The sequence below is a fragment of the Anguilla anguilla genome, chromosome 9, assembly GCF_013347855.1.
Source record: "Anguilla anguilla isolate fAngAng1 chromosome 9, fAngAng1.pri, whole genome shotgun sequence".
Taxonomy (NCBI): domain Eukaryota; kingdom Metazoa; phylum Chordata; class Actinopteri; order Anguilliformes; family Anguillidae; genus Anguilla; species Anguilla anguilla.
The window spans coordinates 43,077,313-43,095,317 of NC_049209.1; the positions used below are offsets into that span (position 1 = coordinate 43,077,313).

The following is an 18,005-nucleotide window of genomic DNA, read 5'->3' on the forward strand; positions in this document are numbered from 1 at the left end:
AAAATACTGCAGTCCGTAAGTAATGATATTTGTTTGAAATGCACTTTTTTTTATCTGGATTGATTTTGCGGTTACTTATTCACAAAGAGGTTTCTTGTCTTGGTACATGAGGCATTTTAAAGGCCAAGATGCGATTCGAGCACCTTGTGTGTGTCTGGCCTTCAGAATTTCGACTGTTTTTGAATGAGCCTCATAAGACTGGAGCTGGATCGAGCTCCGTCCGTATTGGACTGTGAAGCTGAGGGAAAGCACTGTGAAATTGTCAAGATTCGTTTGGTTGGTCTGGTTCATCCGTCTCAAGTCAATTACAAATCGCTAAATGTGTTTGTGAAAAATAATCCACGGCTGTATTTGACCCATTTTCCTGTGGGTATTGCTAATGAATCTTGAGTAAAACCGTTTCGGTTTAATTTATATACCCAGCTAAGAAAGATGACCAGCGGCAGTGTTTTGAATATTCTGCTTTATCAGAGCACATCTGCTGCTGTGTGTGATTTCTCTTTATGAGCACGCTCCCTGAACTTGGATACCAATATTTATTTTGTTTACAATGGCAACACAAATGTTTTTCCCCGGAGAGGCTCGCAGGCTATCGAGCTAATGTTAACAAATCGAACGTTGGCCTTCCAGACACACGCGCGCTGGTAAACAGTGACCGAAACGGCTCGCTAAATTTACCTTCCAGCTATTAATTTGTTCACTCCGCCGACTCTCGGCCTTGGCCGGGGTCAGATTCCGGCTGATAAGACCGCTGGCACACAAACATTCCATTGAAAAGCAGCCGGTTAAACATTGTTTAATTTATAGTGGGTGTAATATAATTTGTTTACGTTCGAAATCCCTCTTCAAACCGAAACCGTGAAACGACGGTCTTACTGTTGAGAGGGTTTGAGAGCCGTTGCGATTTACAGCGAACCAACCTCCCTGGGGGGAATGGGTGTTCGCCATTATTTAGTGCTTTTTTTGGGGAGCCCTGTCTCATCCCCCGAGCCGAGGTCTCCTAAACGGCGGAGTTGCCTTTATTTGGTTAGCCCCGCGCGGTCTCCGCGGCGCGCTCGCCGATAGCGCCGGAGCGGCCCAGCTGGAGCTCTGCTTGTGCGGGGGGGGCGGCGGGGTGGAAATGGCGTAAATGTCAGGGTTCACCTGGGACTATATTTGTCCTGCGCGCGCGCGCTCTGCGGGAGTCCGGGAGACCGGCGAGCGCCGGGCGAGGTTCAGGGCCCCTCTCCCGGGCGCTGGTAGGCTGGCTGTTCTGTGAAGCGCCGCCCCCCCTGGCCCCCCCTCCCTCCCCCCCCCCTGCTTCGGCGGGGTTACGCGCGGCCCAATGGCACGGGCCCAGGTAGCGGAGCGGAGCCGCGGGATGCCGATCGCAGCGGAGCGGAGCCAGCGAAGGGGGAGGGGGGGAGGGGGGGAGGGAGGGGGGGGGGAGGGAGGGAGGGGGTGGGGAGAGCAGGGGTGTCCGGGGCCGGGGGGGAGGCGAGACGGCAGGCTGGTCAGCTGACAGGCTCCCTGCCTTCCAGAGGGCCCGGCCCAGCAGCCCCGAATGTAAACAGATTATTAGTTTAGGAGAGCTGGGAGGAGGAGGCAGCGCACGCTCTCTCTCTCTCCCTCTCTCCCTCCCTCTCCCTCTCTCGCTCCCTCTCTCTCCCTCGCGCGCGCTCTCTCTCTCCGGGCTGATAGGAGTGTTCCTGTGGTTTCAGGAGCTGTAGAGGCTGGGGAGACTTCTCGCTGGACCGAGGAAGAAATGGAGGTGGCCAAAAAAGGTTTGTTTTCCCTCTTACTCAACTCCCTCTCGCTTGCCTCTCCCCTCCTTTCCCCTTGTTTTCTCCCTCTTTCTCCCTTTCTCTCTCTCTCACACACACACACACACACACACAAACGCACACACACGCACACACATTCTCACACTCTCGCATACGCGCAGCTACGCACACCCTCTGCTTCACTGGAAGCTTTTAGCACGCGATCATATTTGGTGAAAAGTTTCTTGTGCGGGGGGGGGGCCGGGGTGGGGGGAGCCGGGGGGTGGGGTGGGGGGGGCGGAGGTGTGGCGTGGCGCCCCCGCCCCCCGTCCAATCGCAGGGAGACTGCACGCACGCGTCGCCGGGGGCGATCGTTGCGAGCGCGGTCTGAAGTTGAAAGACCGCGGGCGGCTCTGGCCGCTTTCTAGAGATGTCCGTCTGTTGCTCGGAAGAGACGCTTTGTGGAAGCGCGCGCGTCTGGGAGGGCTGGGAGGCTGAGCCAGGTATTATGGTATTATAATAATAATAATAATAATCATTTTACTTTGTCTGCCGGGTATTGAGCCTGAATGCCGCCATGCTGAGGAGGGCCCGGTGAAAGGCTGTGTGTGTGTGTGTGTGTGTGTGTGTGTGTGTGTGTGTGTGTGTGTGTGTGTGTGTGTGTGTGTGTGTGTGTGTGTGTGTGTGTGTGTGTGTGTGTGTGTGTGTGTGTGTGTGTGTGTGTGTGTGTGTGTGTGTGTGCGCGGTGTGGCTGTGTGTGTGTGTGTGTGTGTGTGTGTGTGTGTGTGTGTGCGTGTGCGTGTGCGTGTGCGTGTGCGTGTGCGTGTGCGTGTGTGCGTGTGGTGTGTGTGTGTGTGTGTGTGCGCTTGTGTGGTGTGTGTGTGCCGGGTCGCGTCGGCGCGGGTTCGCGCACGGGTGCACTCTTGTGTACCTTTGGACGATTGTGCTGACGGGGGGAAAAGCCTGTTTGTTGGACGGGAGCACGAGGGCCTGGTGTTTTGACTGAGGCGCTGAGTGCGGTGGGAGCTCCATCTGGACTCGCCAGGGCCGCGCGGTTGTGCTTCAGGTTGCCTGCCCGCTTTCCCCTGGTTGAGGAGAGCACCGGTTCGGGTCGTAAGCTTCCCTTCACGGTGAGCTGGTCTCCGCTCTGGAAGCCTCGCGGCACTGATGTGCGAAGCGTGACTCTGCAGCTCTAGCCAGGGCTCGGGTTGAGCTGAGAGATGCAGGATGTAGGCAAAGTACAGTTTATAATTGGCTTTCCTAGAAGGTCACTTGAAAGCAGGTCCCTGTAATATCGTAAGTTCTGCTTAACAGGTCGAGTGCCCTACCTGGACGTGCCTGCAGCAGACTCACAGGGGCTGTGTGACTCTAGAGTGGAGTGGGGTTTGCCCCTGTGGTAACAGGCAGAGGTCATCGGAAGTTCACCCTTGCATCAGAATACAGGATGAATACTTTTTTTTTTTTTAACCTTAACCACATATTTATGTAGCTGATAAACAGTGAAGTTTGATAAGAGCGTAGCCCTGCACAGGCAGCCGAGCTGTTTATTTCAGCTGGCTACTACTGTTGAATCTCGAGAAAAGACTTACGATTGGATGTGCAGTTTTGAAGAGGCTCGCTGTATTTGTCTGTGGGATTAAACCGGGTGATTATAGCGCTGTTTGGGTTAGCGAAGATAAACTTCGGCAGAATAGTGACGGAATCAGCATCGGTCCGGACGGCAGCTACTTGTGTAAAGGCAAATAAAAGGACTCTGGCAAAGCAAAGCCACGTCTGCGTTAGGAGAGACATGATTCTGTTTTAACAGCAGGGGAGGGTCAGAGAGGGGTTAGCGTTCTCTCTCTCTCTCTCTCTCTCTCTCTCTCTCTCTCTGCCTCTCTCTCTCTCCGTCGTTCCCCCCGCGCTCCTGAATAGAAACGGCAGGGGCGATTAGAGGCCGGAACGGAGAGGATGTTGACTCACGCTCGCGGTTTTTACGGTCCGGTCGGCACGCCGGAGAGGAGCGAGGCCGCGTCCGGATCGCCGGCGGGAGGCCCGCTCCTGGAGGGGGGGAGGGGCTCCGTACGCGCTCCCTCCGTCTCCCGGCGGCCCGACAGCGGGGCGTAAACCGCAGGGGTGGCGGTGACGGCGCTGTAAACACCCGGGACAGGCGCGCGGACGGCGCCTGCTTCGTCTAAAAACCAGTAAACGTTCGGCGGTTTTTAAGATTACGCGTCAAGGAAATAATGCACCCGTCGCCTGAGGATGCAGCGCTTGAAAATGGCCTGTGTTTTGTTCAAACATTTGATTAAGTTTTGTTAGTTAGCGTAAGCATTAACTATCTAGCTAGCATGAAGTTGACCGATGAAGCCGCTAGCCTTAAAGCCTAGTAACGGTATTCTTTTTATAGGCCGTAATAACGTTTGTTACGGAAGTACCTAGCTTAAATTAGCTATAGTGCTAGATAGTTAAGGATAACTGGCTAAGGTTATTGGTGAAGGTGCTCTCTTGCTGAGGTGACATTTACTGGGATATACAACGGTGATAATTCACTTCATATCCGTAACCGTGTGGACAGGTGTCTGTATTCTGAAGTTGTGACAGTGCGCTCGACACAATGCATTACATCATCCTTGCGCCTGAACAGAAAGTGTTGATGCAGTGTTAGAATCTGCAATTACTGAATTCAAGCTAAACTTAGTCCTCATGTATATGGCCCACTGATTTGATTTATCAGGCTGCCTTTCCTGTAGGCTGTAGCTGTCTGTTGTCTTGGCGAGCTGCTATAATTGTGGGCCTACGTGTATTTCTGGTATCTACATTTTAATTCGATATGCTTCCAAAATGTGTGAAATAATAAGCGTAGCATTTTTGTTAATTACTAGCCTTTTACGTTTCGACAGTTGCTAGCAAACTGGAATGAACTTGACAATAAACCTAGCAGATGGGATGGTGATAAATATCAGGATATTGAAGTTGGGACCATTTGTTGGACTTCCTGGTCCAGTTATCTGGCTTGCTCTCTGTTGACATTTCCAAAGCCCATTAAGTTTTGACGTGGCACTTGGCCTTGCCAACGGCCGTCCCAAAAGACCGTCAAATACTCGTCATAACGTCGTAAGAACGTTACCGCCGCCGATGAACGACGCACGAACGGTTTTATTTAAATCTGGATTTTTCTTCGCTTTCCCAGTCGCCCCCCCTAACCCGCTTCTCGAGGAATTCCACGCGGCCCGACCCCCCCACCCCCCCCCAAACGGCGGTTTCTCCCGCGAGAGAGAACGAGGCGGCGAGGCCTTTCGGTTCGTGCTGCGACACGTCCGTCGCGATGTGCCAATCGGATCTGTTTGCGGGTGGAGTTCCCTGACACGGTGCCAGCGCGCTCCTCTCGCCAAGTACGGCCAAGAGTGACCGTTAGGACTGCGGGTACAAAAACAGCGCGGTGTCGCGGGGAAGGCTTTCATTCGGCTGGGTTCCAGTCCGGCGCCGACGCTTTGAGCTTCGTCTCGATAGTTTATCGAAGCCGATTGCGGGATTAGCCGTCGGCGTGGTCACGGTCTCTCTGCTGGCGGCCGGGCGGTCGGGCCGATGCGGGCTGCCATCTTGAGCGCGTCGGTGAGTTTCGGTTGGTTTTGGTTGGTACGCTTTTTTTCCGGGAGAATTTTCTGTAGGGAATTATGATGTGGAAAGTCTTGGATTTACATTTTTATGATTTTTCCTTCTCTTGGAAGAATAGTTAAAAAAAAAATAAAAAAAAAAAACCCCCAATAATGTTACTTGGCAAACCACTTGGTGTTCACATACTTTTTCTGTTCCTTTTTTTTTTATCCACTACTGCCTCGGATATCTTCTCTCCTTCAGGGGTTAATATGGATGATGTCACCCTGCGGATTGTAGACGCGGGGGGGGGGGGGTCTTAAGTTAGGTCACAGGCGCTCTCTTAGACGCCCCGCCCCCAGCCGATTCGGTCGCCGCCCGCCGTAACGAGCCTGGCCATGCCCTCACGGAGTTTTACCCGCCGCTGTGGTTTCAGGCCTGGTAGAGCATGGGCGCAACTGGTCGGCCATCGCCAAGATGGTGGGAACCAAGAGCGAGGCGCAGTGCAAGAACTTCTACTTCAACTACAAGAGACGGCACAACCTGGACAACCTGCTCCAGCAGCACAAACAGGTACGAGGGGGCCGCCCCGCTGGGGCTTTTCGGGAGCTCCCGAGGAGCCAGGGGCGGGCGGAGCTTCTGACCGTCGCCCGTCGCCCGGGGTTACTGTAGTAGCTTCAGGTCAGCTTCCGAATCGGGGGGATTCTGTGTGCCTCCTTAATTCTGCTCTGTCTGCAAGGTAAAGCGAATTAGGCTCGGGACTGAGCCGTGCCAGGTACGGGACAGTGGGGTTAGGTCCAGAGACGCTTTACGGGAAGGGAGGCAGCGGGCAGAGATGTCGGGTGCCGGGAGTCGGGGGGTTTGAAATGGGGGGGGGGGGGGTTCTCTTGTGTGGCGAGGCGGCGTCGCAGGATGGTTGGCGAGGGAAGTCGCGTCGGGGGGGAGGGTGTGATGCGTCTCTGCTCGTTTGGCCCCCCCCCGTGCAGGACTCCCGGAGGTCCCGGGCCGACCGAGACGTGTCACAGAGCGAGAGCGTGACTTCCGCCACCTCGGCCGCTGATGATGAGGATAACGAGGGCTCCAACGAGGAAGAGAACCCAGAGGATAGCGAAGGTCAGGACTCTTAAAGGAACATTTGCCTAATGCACGCTCAGACAAATACACACACACACACACAGGCAAACGGACATCCATTTGTATATCTACACATGCGGAGGTACTCAGGCACATAGAAATAAATACACAAGCACACACACACACACACACACACACACACACACACACTGGGACAAACACCCATGTGTATGTCTGTACACCTGGACTTACCCAGGCACATACAAACAAATACACACACACACACACACAAATACACACACACACACACACACACACACATTCACACACTTCGTAGCATTGTGTGCTCGCCAGTGAGGCATCTTTTTTTCATCAGCAACTGAAAGTTCCATCTGTTTCCGGCAAATCAGTTTTACTCTTTTATTTTGGAAAGTGGTGGTGGGGTGGGGGGGTGGGGTCCACACCATACGTCTTTGCATAAATTCTGTTGTCACATGGCTTTACAGCGTAGAGACGGTCGAAATGTTTCCGGATGTTTCTTCTTGCGGAGCCAGGGGGTGCAGCACCCTGGTGGGAGGGGGGGGGGTGTCGTGTGGGTTTTGAACTGCACTAAAACAGCGAGTCTCGACACTAAAACAGCTTCGACTGGACGCTGAAGCTGAAGCTCAGTCACCCGTGCAGCGGGGGGGGGGGGTCGGGTCGTCTTAATGTAAAGGGACGTCAGGAGATCTGAATAATTTTTGCCTGCCCTGGGGTGATCTTATTCAACCTTTAGAGAGCTAAGCTGGCATGACCATGTAAACCAGCGGCCACTTCCACTCACATCCAAATCCGCACCCTTTCACCTGGCCGAGGTCAGGAGCGTCCTGCCCAATCGCAGAGCCTGGATTTGAATATGCAAATCGTCCGGCCCGCACACACAATAGGCACTAAGAGTGTTTCCATTAGTCCATTCCATTTCTTTCTCCCCTCTTCCTGGTCCTCCGCCTCCTCCTCCTCCTCCTCCTCCTCTTCCTCCTCCTCCTCCTCCTCCTCTGGGCATCCCGCATAACCAAACGTCTTTTGATGGGCCGTCTCTGGATGGCTGCTGATGCCATCCGGGGGCGGAGCTTGCGTACCTGGCCTGCTTGCGTTGGGCGTTTAGCCTCGACTGACCTGCCGGTGTGGAGGGCGGCGGCGGCGGCCCTCCCTGTCTCTGGCACCTCCCCGGTCCTGACGGGGCGTGCTTTGATGCCGTACCAGCTGACCGGGTCACGCTCGCCTCCGCCGTTTCCATAGCTCCGGCCGCCGGCCCGCCGCAGTCCCGACGCAGGGCCACCCGCCCGCCCGCCCGCCTCTGCGTGTGGGGGGGGGGGCGGGGAGGTCGCCGCTCTTCCGCGGTTGGTTATTTATCCGGCGCTCCTCCAGAGTGACCCCAGGTCTCCCCGGCTGGCCGTAAATCCAGCCGGAGGGTTGGGAAACAGAGGGGTCATGTGACCGTCGCCCCCCCCGCCTGCACCCCGCCGCGGCGCGCGCGTCCCCGTTTAAATTATCGCCTTCCGCCCCGGCAGGTGACGTCTGCGCCTAAAAATACCGCCCTGGCTTTCGACTGCGGTTTCTCCGGCCTGTATCAGCGCTGCTGTCTTCCAGCCATTTTTTATTCCTCATTTTATATCATGTGCTTTATTTATTTTTGTTACATTGGCACTCAACTTTATTTCCCTCCCCCCCCCCTTTTTTTGTTGTGAAGGTTGGTGGGTGTATCTGGGTTTGGGTGTAATGCGACCTGTCGGTTGTCCAGATACGTCCGCCTGGTCCGCGCGCATTTCTGAGAAACTTTTACGATTGCGACAGGATTGCGTTTCGCAGCTGCTCCGCGGGCCCGGCCGGGGTGTCGGGTGACCGCGCTGCACGCAGCGACCCGAGCGCGGCACGCTGAGCGCGGCACGCTGAGCACGGCTGCGCTCTCCGCCGCCGCCGCGTAGCTCCCAGAGGAAAGGTCGCCATTTCAAGCGTGTGCCCGGGGGTGGGGGTGCGGGGGGTGGTGTCCGTGCCCTCCCACACACTTAGCCATGCCCGCGCGCCCTCCTCTCTCTCTCCCCCCGCCCAGGAGCGGAGAACAGCTCGGACACGGAGAGCGCCCCCTCCCCCTCCCAGGGCGACGGCAAGGCGGGCGAGCAGCGGGCCGACGGGCCCAACGGCGCCCCCCGCGGGGACGGCTCGCCGGAGCGGGACGGCGGGCACACGGGCCGGGACTTCGGCGGCGGCGGCGCCAAGGCCCACGAGGCGCTGTACGGCGAGCTGCGGGTGAAGCTGGAGAAGAGCCCGGAGGGCGCGGAGGCCCCGCCCCCCGAGGAGAGGCCCCGCCCCCTCTACGAGGCCCAGGTGCAGACCAAGAGCGAGCCCATGGACCTGGACGTGAGGGCGCTGGGCGACGTGAAGGTGAAGCTGGAGCCCGACGCCAAGGAGAAGGGCGACAGGGGCGAGGCGGGCGCGGGCCTGCCCCAGAGAGGGCTGCACCGGGACGCCCACTCCGACAACGACTCCAGTGCCACCTGCAGCGCGGACGAGGACGTGGACATGGAGCCTGACAGACCGAGGTGGGTCCGCGTCTCTCTGGCTTCCTCAGCGTGCTCACCTGACGGCACCCTGTCTGCTGCAGCACTGATGCGTAAAATATCACTTCCAACCTTCATCAATTTAAAGAAATTAATTTGCATAAAATTTCCCTGCATTTATAATGGCACTGTAAGTTGCAGTGCTAATGTCTAAAATGATGTTTACATTTGTTTTTGTTTTTTTTTCTGTAACGTTTTCCTACATTTAATGTAGTTTACAGTCTAAGAGAAACAGGAGTCGTTGATGTAACTGTAGGATACTTTACACGTCTTCTATATTTGTTGAGCGTCGAGTGAACTGTCCCTTTAAGGAATATGTTTGCAATTCTCAGTTTGGCGAGAAAGTGGCAATTTCAGCTAAAAGCTTGACGGTGCCCTGAAAAACATTTTAGAAGCGATGTATTTTGAGTTAATTACACAGTTGATCTGAAAGCTTTCGATTCTGGAGAAGGAAAAAAAAACAGCCTCGCGGTGCTAAAATTGCAAAATGCACTTTGGGGGCGGGGCCCGGGGGGGACCTGGCTCTGACCCCTTCCCACAAGTCATTGTTTTTAGGGCTGAGGGAGCCGGGCGGACGTTTGCCTCGCTCTTTCAAATGGCCCGTCCTCTCCTTTCCAGGAACCGTCGCGCAGCACCACAAAAACACATTCATCTGTTGGGGGGTTGGTGTGCGGGTGCGGGTGCGGGTTGGGGGTTGGGTGGTGCGGGGAGGTTCCCCTCGAGCAAACTCATTCGAGGAGGTCAAGAGTCTCCTTTTCTCCTTTTTGTTCAACCTCAAGTAAATCTAGACACATTTGAGTTGTGAGCTCTTATGCTCGTGAAATGGGTCCATGCTCAGATCAGCTTTAAAACATTTTTTTTTTTTTTTTTTTTACCTAATTACAGTTGAGTCACTTTAAGTTGTGAATTGAAAGTGGAAAAGGTTGAAGTTATTAATTTTTAGTTGCACTTAATTTGAGAGCCCTTTATATACGCGTGCAATGTATACGGATGCAGTAACATGCAGAAAAAATAGATCTCCGTTTCAGAAAACAAAGCCCGCACTGAAAGGCTTTTGGATCTGACGCTCTGTGTGAATTGACCTGGAACCAGGCGTGCTTGTGGTTGGCGAAGGAGGTCCAGCTGGCTGGTTCTGAGCGTGGCGGCTGCTTCTCCACTGTCTTTTTCAGGCTTGAAAGGGGGCTACAAACAGGGGGTACTTCTCCGGCTACGCCGTTCTGACTTTCGAAAGGGCAAAGGCCCGGGTTGTGGTTTCGGGTGGGGTTCTTGTTGCTGCTTTCCTAACCCAGAGGACAGCGGCCACTTTCCTCTACAGCGTGTGGGCCGAGACCGGGTTTGCAGGGGCTGATTTTTGCTCCTGCTGGGGATGGCTTTCGTCGTGTACGTAGCCCGATACAGCACTCCCCCATCAACATTGGCCAACAAAGTCTATCCCTGCAGAAGCTTGCATGATCACAGTGAACCACACTTACCAAAAATTAAAAAATTAAAGATTCTGAGTCACCCTTGGGAGCACGAGTTGCTAAACAATTGGCTACCTAGTTAATTTGCTCGCCAACATTTACTTCATCTGTGGTTACCGAGAGTTCTGTTTGCAAGACGGTGAAGTGTAGGTAGCGGGCTAGCGTCAAGTGGCCTCTGTCCAAATATCTCTCTTCCCCTTCGGCTGGACAACAGACAGGCGTTATTGGATTGGGTGTGACTTTTGTAGCCAAAGAACTGACGGGCCCCAGCAGTGGAAATCCAAGGATTTTTGTTTGGTCCCAGGGCACAAGCGCTAGGCTATTAGTCTTGGCGCGACGGAGCCGTGGCGTGACCTGGCCTCGCTCGGCGATGGAAAGATGGCCGCCGTCGCCGCTTGGCTCCGCACCGCTGGCCTGAACGGGACGGCGTCGTGCTAGGAGAACTATGCGATGACGTCCTGTCTGTCGGCTCCATGGATTTTGGGAAGGAAGAATCCTGAAAGGAGGTTTTTGTTGTGAAGGTTCTGAGCGCCCCCCCCCCCCCAAATTTCTTCCTTCTCCAAATGATCCTTCTTTTGGTCTCTAGTACAGAAAGTGTGAGAAAATGACAGCTTTTTCAAAATATAAAATGTATCGCAGAAGGCACGGGTAGGCGTATGCTTATGAATTGGATCGACACTAGCAAGGATTAATGCGAAACATAGCTAACCTGGGTCTGTTTTCTCGTTCGTCAAAGTTAAAGCTTGACGGCAGGTTTTTCTCTCGTGCTCGCTAGCCTGACAGAGTGCGTCTCTCCTCCCGTTCGAGCTGCCGAGTGGGAAAACAATCCGAGTCCTGCCAGCCGGGGCAAGTTAGGTTCCTGCTTGGCTTGGCCCCGGAAGGTTCCATCGGGGTGGGAAGAGGCGTATTACTGGAACAGGGCTTTTCAATTCAAATAGAGCTCGGCCAAGATGGCCAGAAAGCAGTAAAAACATCCTGGTCTCCAGCCGCTCGCACACATGTGGTTTGTCGATGCAGGGATAAGCGGTGCCTGTTTTTGTGTGGGGCTTCGGCGCGGGGCAGGACTAAAGGTGCGGCCCGGGTCCGATTTCCGTTAACTCGTTTGTCCTCGGTCCTCTGCTTTTTGTCCTCGGTCCTCTGCTTCCCCACTTCCTTTTCGTTTGGCGTGTTAGTGAGATCCGCTGTTCCTGTACTGCTCTCTGACCTTAACCGTAAAAAGCGGTTTACGCGAGCGTTCTGCATCATTGAGACAGGCTGCGGAGTGTGTTATTTGAGTGGTTCCTGAAGTTTGGAGAGGAGTGTACCGTTCACGGCCGTCTCTCCTCTTTCCCTCAGGATGTTTTCTCCAGACAAGCTGTCCCTGCTGAACCCCCCCGGCTCGGTGCTGGTCTCCTCGGCCAAGCAGGGCCCCATGAACGTCCATCAGCTCCAGAAGCGCGCAGCCACCATACCCCCCATGGTCAGTCCCCGCTCCGCCCCTTTACCTGTGCAGCCAATCAGCGGCTCTTATCCATATTCCCCATGGTCAGTCCCCGCTCCGCCCCTTTATCTGTACAGCCAATCAGCAGCTCTTATCCATACCCCCACGGTCAGTCCCCGCTCCGCTCCTTTGCCTGTGCGGCCAATCAGCAGCTCTTATTCAGAGCCACTTACTGTCAGATGGAGGAGTGTTCTAGCTCTACACCCTCTTACTGTATGTGCTACGGCTGTCATTCACATAGCTCTTTTATTGTGATGATGAGAAGTTCCACATCGGGCGCCACATTCACAGTAGAGCAGTTGTGGTTATGGCCTTTAGCCCGTAAAAAAGAGAAAGGGTGATGTCTTTCCTCCACACTGTTACAGCTGATGGTATGACGTTTCTGTTGTATAAAACTGGCGACAGTAAAGCCTAGTACAGAGTACTAAGTACAGAGATATCAGGCAAAACGTGTCACAGATGGTACTGCTGATCATCAGGATCTGATGACTGCTGGGTTTATGTGTCATATCTAGCCTGTGTCTGTAAGACGGGCGTGGCGTATCCGTGACGACGCTCCCCCTCCCTCCCCAGGTTTCGGGTCCGTTCGGGCCCGGCGGGATGCCCCTGGGCGCCCCGCTCAGCGGCTACGCCATGTACCAGCACCAGATCAAGGCCGTGCACGAGTCCGCCCACCAGGAGGAGAAGCAGCGGCTGGACCAGGCCGACCCCGACCGCCGGCCGTCGGGGTACCCCCGCTACGCCACGCGGAGCCCCACCATCCTGGACAGGGAGGGTAAGAGGCGCACGGACAGACACACGAAAACACACACACACACCTATGGGTACACGACCGCAAACCAGCGCACATGCTCCTACTTTCCACATCATACGTACACATGCACTAGCGGGTCCAGGGAGCCCCGAGAGGTGTGTGTGTGTGTGTACGTGTGTGTGTGTGTTTGTGTGTGTGTTTGTGTGTGTGTGTGTGTGTGTGTGTGTGTACGTGTACGTGTGTGTGTGTGTGTGTGTGTCTATGCACGAGGAGGGCCCTTTTTCATATTTTTTCCCCTGCTCAAATAATTTCAAGATTTGTCCCTGTCCCCCAAGATTTATTAATTGCATTACACTACATTTGCTTATCAGACGCTGTTATGACTCTGAGTGTAACTCTCAGGAATACAAAAATGCAGTAGCAAATTCACACGCATCCGCACACACGCACACACACTCATTTGCTGACACATTCTCACCGCACAACACACATTCACTGCCCCCACGCGAACGTAGCGTTCCCCGCTGCCAATTCCACCCAAACATTTCCTGTTCTTTCGACTTGACCTGGATGAGTAATGGAGCCTGACTTCCTCAGATCTTCGCCTGAAAGGGATTTCTTTTGAAAGCCGTTGAAACGGGGGCTTCATTTGCGAGCCTGCTTAGTGTCTCCCCGGGCCTCGAGCACTCACTCCTTCTGTTCATTTGAGCAGTGCACCTGGTCTTCAAATCTTCCGGTTCATAATTCATTCTGCGGGAGATGGTCGTTCTGTCAGGTAGTTCTTCTTTTTTTTTTTTTTTGGTTCTGTCGTGAGAGGTTACTTTGACCACCAAAAGTTAGAAATGTAACTTGTCATCTCGTGCCTTAAAGTTCAGTTGGTGGTGCGTTTAGAAAAAGCAATGTGTGGTTTCACAACAGCGAATATTCCTGTTTCCCGCTGCAATATTGCTTGATTTTTATCATTGCTTTATGGTGTCCTCTAGCTCCAAAGTGAGCACTTGATGTATAATTCCCTGCCAAAAAAAAAAAAAAAAATTCTCCTAGATTTTTGGATCTTTGAAATATATATTCAGGGAGCTTTGCTTCGGCTGTTTTGAAACGACGCTTCTGAGAATTCCATTCAGAGCGCGGATTAGCCGTTGACGCGAGGCTAGCGCGCCGCTAAACGGATGCGAAACCGAGTCGGTCACGCCGAGGCGCGTCTGCGCTCGGAGACACGCTAGCGGGCGGGCCGCCGCTCAGTCGGTGCCGCGCGGGATCCGCGTCTCAGATGCGATGCAGAACGATGCAGAACGGGCGTCGGAGCAAGGCGGCGAGCGCGGTCGCAAAACCGGAAAAAATATCGGGTCGGCTCGTACGCTAGCTCGTCTTCGCTCGCCGCGAAACCTGCCGCGAAGATTAGCGTCTGCGCAGGATAGCTGCAGTGGATTAATGAGGGAGTGGAGCTGCCCTTTTAAAGCGGGAAAGTCACTTTGATGCTGCAGTCTAAGGGAACGGTGAGCTGGGTTAGCGCCGCTCCTCCTGTGACACGGTCCCTGCCAAACAGCCCTGTGCAGCAATGACACACTTCCTGCGTGTCGACTAGGGATTACGTTCAGAGAGGCCTGAGCTTGTAAAGGCTTGAATTTCTTTTCGCCTTAAAAGTGACGTCTTGTGTTGGGGGCCCAGTGCAGTGCCTCTTGGCGCAGCAGCATTGTGCTACATTGCATCGCAGTCACTGAGCAGACGCTCTTATCCAGAGCGACTCACAGAATTAGAGAATGTCGCTGTAACTCTCAGGAATACAAGGATGTAAAAAAAAAAAAGAAGAAAAAAGGTTCACAGAAGATCCATTTATAATTGGTAAGTGCAATTATAACGTAACAAACCAACTATTTTTATTGTAACTAAAGGAAGTACCACTAGACAGATAACCTGTGTCTTTGCACAGCTATATCTTCCCTAAAAGAGGAAAGAGAAAATCCAAAGAAAGAATGAAAGGCTATCTAAAGGAGGTCAGGGAACCATGGTGCAATCTGAAGAGCTATATCTTCAGTCTGCGTAAGATCATCACCAGGGTTTCTGCTGGTCTGCGTGCAGAAGCTTATTCCACCCCTGGGGGGTGTGAACACACAGGAGACGTGACCTGGAAGTAAAGGTGCGCAGGAGGTGATTGGTCCGGAGCCCAGCAGTAACAGAGTGGGGGGGGGGGGGGGCTCTGGTTGGTGTGTAGGGCCTGATGATGTCTTGAAGATGTAACGCTTGCCTGATAAACCAGCTCCTAGGTTTTTGTAATTTTAATGCGAGCTGATACCGGCAGCCAGTGGAGGGAGACGAGGGGAGTGACATGGCCGAGTCTGGGAAAGCAGTTGATCAGACGAGCAGCAGCGTTCTGGGTGAGGAGCTGTAGAGGTCTGATGGCGAAGGCAGGGAGGCCAGCGAGGATGGGGTTGCAGTAGGCCAGGCGGGAGATGACCAGCGTCTTGACTAAGAGCTGGGTTGAGTAGGTGGTGAGGAAGGAGGGGGGCGGAACTCTCCGGGTGTTGTTCTGGAAGACTCCGTGCGCCTGACACCCTGCTGTGATGTTCTCAGAGGGGGACGGTTTGGTGTCCAGCACCCGTCCAAGGTGAAGAGAGCGAAGATGTGCCATTTCGTGTGAGGGGAAGCAGCAGGACAGGACAGGGCAGGCTGGAAAAACGCAAAGATTTGGATGCGTGTTTGGCTCAGCCCCGTACCCCTCAGTTTGAAATGTTGTTGTTTACGTTGAAAAGGGGCCGCAGACTATACAAAGGAAAAAAAGAAAGCCCCAAGCTGTCTAAAACGGGGAGCCGTGTGCCAGTTGGCCTAGTTTTAACCCCAGACGTTAACACTGATGCTAGACCGATGTTGTTTATTGTGAACGCCCACGAAAGACGTGAAGGCAGAGCTACTCCCAGAGGCAGTACGCAGGTTCGGGCGAATAAACAAGCTAACCTTTTTAAAAGTTTTCTTTTTTTTTTGCGGCTGAGTTTCACTCCCGCGCTCTCTCTCTCTCTCCGCGGCGGCCTTGGCTCTGACGGCGGTCTCTCGCTCGCGGGCGTCTGTCGTCCTCAGGGAAGCCCTTCGCCTACATGCCTTACGACATGAAGCTGGCGATGGAGTCGGAGGCGCAGGCGCAGGCGTTCGCCGGCTCGGGCCGCTCGGCCTCCCCGTCCCCGTACCGCCTCTCGCCCCGGGACCCCAGCAAGACGTCCCCGCAGCCGGACGGCGGCGGCGCCTCGCGGTACAGCGTGCCTCCAGGTAACGTTCACTACCTTCGGCACAGACTCCCCCTCCCCCACGAGGTCCGAGCAACAGAGTCCTTCCGCCATCTCACAGGTGCTTGTAAAAAACACTCTTCCTCTCTTTTACTCCCGCTAATCCTGATATCTGGCCATTTGCCTCCAATCGGCTTTTAAAATGTTTTTATTTTTTAATTTTTTATTATTACATTGATTCTTTTATTTTTTATTTACTTATTTATTCATTTTTTTGTTTTGGTATGGGTGATCATTCACGACGCTGAATCGATGGCGTGCTTTGTAGATTGATCGGTTTCGAATTTTGGGGTGGCTCTATTTTTTTGTTGATGCGTTGAGTCCGTTTATTAGCCAGTTTTAGCCAATGAGCTCCTTGCTTATTAACTGAATGCTAATATGGTGAATAGCAACAAAGATCTTTAAACTGCCATTTAATGAAAAAATAGGCCGAATTACTGTATCGCACACACCTATACCTTTCCTCACTGCCCTGGGCAGAACAACCTGGAAGAATAAAATCAGGGCTAGTTTTCATACGACCGTGAGGCACAGTTTTACCGGAATATTCCGTAGGAGCATGAGCGTGATTAGCATTAGAGTCAGCCTGGATGGGTGCTTCCTCAGGGGAGCTGGGGATGAGCTGAAGTAGTCCATGGTGAGCAGTCGGCCAGGTCACCAGACACATCACTCAGTGTCCACAATTAGGAGGCTGACAGGAGATCATCTCTTGGCTTAGCCGGGCCCCTTGCGCGGCCGACTCCATTTCGCATCCGCCCTCTCAATATTTCATTAAGCTCTCTATTGACGCGGGTCACACCGGAGGCTGTATCTCATTCAGACGAGCTCTAAAATGGAGTCTCGTGTCATACTGTCAAAAAAAAAAAAGAGGCCCCTACTGGCTTCGCGTTACATTATTTATTTGCTCGGCAGATGCTCTTACCCCCGGGTGGCGTGCGTAGCTTGCATTTTTTTTTTTTTTTTTTTACGCTTTATACGCATTTGCGCAGCTGGATGTGCTCTCTGTGTCTTAACACACGGCCGTCGTCCGTCACGCCCTCAGTTGCACCCTGCGCAGAGAAAACTGTGGCTAATGTTAAATGGAGGGATTTGACGGCTAGACCTCGCTGGACCTCACTCGGGGAGTTGGATTTTCTGAGGAACTCCTTCGCTGGCGTAGAGAGGGCGAGGCGGGTAACGCTGGGTCACGCTCGCCCGCTTGCGTGGGACGGGGGCACTTACTGAGCGCCATTTCCGCTATCCGTTGCCTTTTGGCCACATTTATATATATATATAATTTTTTTTTTTTTTAACCAAAATATTCTAATCTGCTTTCGGTGAGCGCCGGATCAAGTAGGAATTGCATTATTTTTTGGGGCGTATTTGTTTGAGGAGAATTGGCGTTCCCTCTGAAAAGCTACGTCATGTCTTTCCCAGGGCTCCCTTATGTGACCCTGGGCTAATTTCTTGTGCCAGATGTGTCAGAGGGCAGAGGGCAAAGGGGCAAAGGTCAAAGGGCTGCCTATTAAATGCCCAATGTGATTGTGCCCTTAATCAAACAGCTCACGCTAGTTAGCCTAGCTCAGGGGTATAAAAAGTTCCCTCACCCTCAGCTTAAACCTGAAGTTCTTCTGTTTGCCAGTATAGGTCATTAACCCCATTGCTGCCATTTTTTTAATTATCATTTATTGGCTATTTCTTTCTTTCTATTGTATCTTTGCTGTCTTTCATGACACTGTAGAAAATGATAGTTAAATTGCTACATTGAAAAAATATGATTTTTCTTGGTAGAATGCTCTGTATTTCAGCATTGTTGAAGGGTGTGTGTGTACCTGTAGTACTGTTTACAACTAGGTTGCATTGAGAGATTTATTTTTGATTTTAATTATTAATCCTTTGCCTTTCTTAACTTACGTTCTTAAAAATGATTTTCTTTGATCTCTGCATGTTTTTGTTTAAATGGGTGCATGCTTTTACACTGTACTTCAATAAATAATTCAGTTGTCTTATGGGATAAAGGCATTAAAGGCTGTATTTGGAAATGAAGGTGATTTGCTGTATATTC

General features: G+C 53.1%; 1 protein-coding gene across 16 annotated transcripts in view; it reads left to right on the plus strand.

The window, feature by feature from the left end:
* ncor1 (nuclear receptor corepressor 1) overlaps nt 1–18,005 on the plus strand; it is a 103,129-nt gene that overhangs the window by 43,521 nt on the left and 41,603 nt on the right. For 10 of the 16 annotated variants that reach the window (XM_035432603.1, XM_035432604.1, XM_035432600.1 and 7 more), the window contains 7 exons: nt 1,701–1,763; nt 5,755–5,891; nt 6,305–6,431; nt 8,482–8,971; nt 11,788–11,911; nt 12,506–12,707; nt 15,759–16,022. In XM_035432603.1, coding sequence (XP_035288494.1) covers nt 1,701–1,763; nt 5,755–5,891; nt 6,305–6,431; nt 8,482–8,971; nt 11,788–11,911; nt 12,506–12,707; nt 15,759–16,022 — 1,407 coding nt within the window. The remainder of the gene's footprint in view (nt 1–1,700; nt 1,764–5,754; nt 5,892–6,304; nt 6,432–8,481; nt 8,972–11,787; nt 11,912–12,505; nt 12,708–15,758; nt 16,023–18,005) is intronic. The other 6 variants (XM_035432607.1, XM_035432616.1, XM_035432611.1 and 3 more) reach the window with 3 other exon arrangements.